Source organism: Cariama cristata, unplaced genomic scaffold (genome assembly GCF_000690535.1).
Source record: "Cariama cristata isolate BGI_N322 unplaced genomic scaffold, ASM69053v1 scaffold36803, whole genome shotgun sequence".
NCBI lineage: Eukaryota > Metazoa > Chordata > Aves > Cariamiformes > Cariamidae > Cariama > Cariama cristata.
Genome location: NW_009609604.1, coordinates 1 through 4,353, shown reverse-complemented (window position 1 = coordinate 4,353; position 4,353 = coordinate 1). Strand labels below are relative to the sequence as shown.

General features: G+C 40.0%; 1 protein-coding gene across 1 annotated transcript; it reads right to left on the bottom strand.

The window, feature by feature from the left end:
• Nucleotides 1–1,173: 1,173 nt before the first annotated feature.
• ATP5G3 (ATP synthase, H+ transporting, mitochondrial Fo complex, subunit C3 (subunit 9)) lies at nt 1,174–3,471 on the bottom strand (the record flags this gene model as incomplete). Its single annotated transcript, XM_009697591.1, has 3 exons — nt 1,174–1,418; nt 2,808–3,001; nt 3,374–3,471. Coding segments are annotated over 3 exons (407 nt in total), but the record flags the coding sequence as incomplete, so codon positions are not given.
• Nucleotides 3,472–4,353: the final 882 nt, after the last annotated feature.

Sequence of the window (4,353 nt, the reverse complement as noted above, 5' to 3'; positions counted from 1 at the left end):
TCCAAGTTAGGCTACATGAACCATAGAATCATTTAGGTTGGAAAAGACCTTTAAGATCGAGTCCAGCCATTAACCTAACACTGCCAAGTCCACCACAAAACCATGTCTCTATGAACCCCAGTTTGGTACTTGAATTCAGATGAAAACAAAGGTCTTGCCTGTACCTTGCACTGATCTGAGAGCCACTAGTCATTTCTCCATTTCCCTAGGGACAGGCAGCTTACAGTAAGAAGTTTCCTAGATTTAATTCATTAATTATCCATTTCACAGCAAGATGACAAAGCTTGTAACAAGCTTGCTCACATTCTTCCAAAGTTCGGCTTATATTTGTCAAATGATCAGATCTATTATTTAATATTCTGAATAAAGTTTAAGATGCCCCACCAGATTAGTATATAGCAGCACATAGCATGTTGCTGTAAGTGTAGACAACACCATAAACGCATTTAGATTGTTAAAAGACAGATGCTGTAAGAAGCAAAGCTTGATACTTCTAGGTATTTCCTAATAAAAATGCTTTGATCCTACTGCTCCTAAAAGATTTAAGAGGTAACGCAAGGCTGGCTTTACAAATCAGGAAGCTGGAAGTTCTCCCTTTTAATTAGGTGATGCAAAGAACGCAGTAACTAAGCAAGAGTATAGTATCAATATGCCACAATTAAATGCCTTGGACCAACCTAAAGCAGTTGTTAGTTTAATTCAACAGGGACACTGGTCAGAACCAAGTGGAAAACTTTTACCATTGTGATCAAAATTTATAGCGTAACTGAAAACTGATGCAAAGAGAACTTTCCTATCACTGTTTGTGGATTTGTGTTTAGCACCAACAGGTGCCAGAACACCTTATGTGCCAGCCAGCCTGAGAAAAAAAAACAAATTGTGCACAGGAACAGCTCTGGCTAAGTTTGAAACACAAGTGAAGGAACAAAGCCAGCAGTACAGCCTTTCACATTTAATCTGTGTATCCTTTGTTCTTTCAAAGATATGCCACATTAATTTTAACAAACAAGCAACCTGCCCATATATATTAATAAATAAAATGTATGACTTGAAGTCATTGTTTGAAGGGTCCTATGCAATATATCATTATTGGGAGAAATCCATGGTGACTGAATGACAAGACGCTGTCTTCCAGGTATCTTAGCGAGAAAGGCAATAAACGCAGGCAACAGGTTGACAGTTAAAGTTGTTATCTTTAATGAAATGACTTTGGAAATAGCATCAATTTCCATGACACCAACATTTTGGGAGTCCCATAAAATGCAGTTACATTCAAATGCCAATATTACAGGCAGATCTCCATTCACATGGCAAATAGGATCAAGAAAGCAACCATCAGACAGAAGAGACCCATAGCTTCAGACAGGGCGAATCCCAGGATAGCGTATGAGAACAGCTGCTGCTTCAGAGAAGGATTTCTAAAAGAAAGTGAAGGTGTAAGACCTTTTTATCTTTACAATTAAGGTGTTTTCCATATCATTCAATGCATCTGACAGATTCAGAACCTGATACTTCCTTGCCACAGATTCTGTAACAGGAAAATCCAATAAAGCCAAGCAGAAGTAATTTTAGCAAGTATTTCACTGAAGACAAATGAGTTGGCCATTAAGGCTAGACTGAGGTTATGCAGATTGTATACGGCTTTTCTAAATAAGCACAGTTTTTCTGACTATCTTCATATATGCTTTTGAATTTGACGTCTCTACATCCTCCCACGCAGGAACTATCAGCACTATGCTTTATAAATTTATTTCACATCTGTGACATTAGAACTATATTCCAAGGAAGTTTATAACATTTTAAGCAGCTCTCAGACAAACATAGGAATTGAAACCACCTAGAGCAAAAAAAAGAAATACTCAGCAGTTTGTCACAAAAATATAATGAATTATCCCTCCAAGAAGTGTGTTGGAGAGGAAAAAAAAACTTCAACATAATACTGTGGAGTAATGTTCCACAACCTCGTATTGACACATTCAAAAAAAGGAGAATTTAGCTCTATACTGAAAACACTTATGTTTGTTCAAGTAAAAAGTGAACTTCCTTGTCTTCAGTAGGGCTTAAAAATCTTTATTAAGAAGTAAGACTTAATTAAATATTAACTGGTTGAAAGAGTAGTGAAGAACATGAAACCTTCAGTAAAGTTCTATGCCTCTACCAGTTCTGCTCTTCCATGATAGCATGTGAACTATTCCTACTACAGGAACATTGTAAACTTATCTGGCAGAAGTTCATCCCTACTACAAAATCCCCCCCCCATCTCCTTCAGATTTCTAGAAGGAATAATTAATTACTCATTCGATGAAGTAATTACATATTCTGACATGCAAAGCTGAACGTGTTAGAAAACTGAATTAAGCATCCATTTCTAAACAACAATTCTGACTGCAAAGTCTAAAGCATACAAACTCACATTAGTTATTACCAGCTGTCACAGAGTTTTCCCCTTAGGACTTCTCTCCTCACATGGGAAAAGATCCAGGCTAGATTTTTAATTCAGCTCTGGAACCGAATGCTGAAACATTGGACTTCAGTGACCAAAACACTGACCAAGTCTAATGATCTCATTTCTTTCACATCTGTTCTTCAGATAGCGTACAAAGTTCTGAATTTAACAACAGAGCCATCCTGATGAATATACTACAGTTTCATATGATTCTATTTAGCCATGTTTATCATTAATAATAATTATTAACAGAATTTATAACAGCGCCATCATGGTTACTACAACTTAGCTTATCTGAGGGTGCTGTCTCAAGATACATCTGCATGCAATTCAAGAGTTTTATAAGAAAGAGATTGATTACCTGGCATATCCAATGATTAGGCTACCGAAGACTGTTCCAATACCAGCACCAGAACCAGCCACACCTACTGTGGCAGCACCAGCACCAATAAATTTGGCAGCAGTGTCAATGTCCCTGCTGATAGCACTAGTCTGGAATTCTCTAAGTGCTAGTTGGGAGACAGCCTTTTGAGCCCCATTAAGTGTTGAGTTGCCCTAAGAAAACAAAACATGAAGAAGCATTATATTCAGACACAGACCATTTTCTATGACCACTTTGATAGTGTTATTCTGCAGTTTTAAAAGTTGTATTAGATCCAACATCCAGTTCCTCTTGCAAGTGATGAGACTATAGCTAAAAGTTAAAAACTTGAGAACATCACCTCTCTTCCACCTGAAAACAATCAACTTTAAATGTGAAAGACTTCTCAGGGGAAACAGCAAGAGAGCAACAAGTATTATTAGGTGTTTGACTTCAAGCATGTTTCACACTATAGGTATTTGAGTTAGTACAAGTGAACTCTAGGTTGAGGACATTTAGGCTCACCAGATAATTTAGGAAGATACAGAATTTTGTTTATAAGGTACCTCTCCATTCTTGACCTCTGGCCTAGACAACACAGATGCCGAAATTGGTCTGTACAAGACTCTTGATCCAGCACGGATCTGCAAGAGGAGGAAAAAAGCTATTAAAAAAAAAGAAACATTTGATCACAGCTGTTCCCATACAAGATTATAAGGCTATTATCTACTAAGCCATTTCTTACTTGAAAGACAGCAACCTTTGCATAGCTGGATATACAATAATGGATACAGAAGCAAATGCTGCCATGCAATTTGATAGCACCATTTTGAGGAGACGTTATTGCAAATAGCTACATCGTTCAACGAATCTGTACATGTGTTATACTGACAGAAAATGTAGCAAAACAGCAACAAAAAAGTCAGATAAACCAGCAGACAGTGATACACATTTCGAAACGAAAAAAATAAAAGCCATCAAATTAATTCCAAAGTTGTTAAATGCACAGTCATAAGCTAGAGTTTTAAATCTAGCGAGGCACAAATGAATGAATCCTCTTTCACAAGCGGCCTGCATGTGTCCTTGGGCTTCCAGCAGCCTAAGGTCACATCGGCTTTTGCACAAAGCTCTTCCTGCAGGGGAAACCTGTGCCTGCACCACGCAAAACAAGAAGTTCTACAGGCTAGAGAGGACATTTTCGAGCAGGATAGGCCCTTGCCTCTGCAAGGGCAAAAAATGCCGGCCTCGCGTAGGACGAGCAACAGGCTGGAGTTTGACCTACAGCAAGGCACAGAGCGCAGCAGGCCCAAGAGCTTTTCGCCGCGCTGCCCTCCCCCTTCACCGCTCGTGTGGGAAGGCCCCTCACCTTCCGCTCGTGTGGGAAGGCCCCTCCCCTGGGCAAAGAGCCCTAGCCGACACCAGGGAGGCGGGAAAGAGAACCGGGCTCTGCCGCAGCTCCCCTCCCCTCCTCACCCCTTCGCACTGGGGTGGGCAGCCCTCGTCCTAGGGGCCTGCCGTGGGACTTAGAGGCCCGCCCGACCCCCTG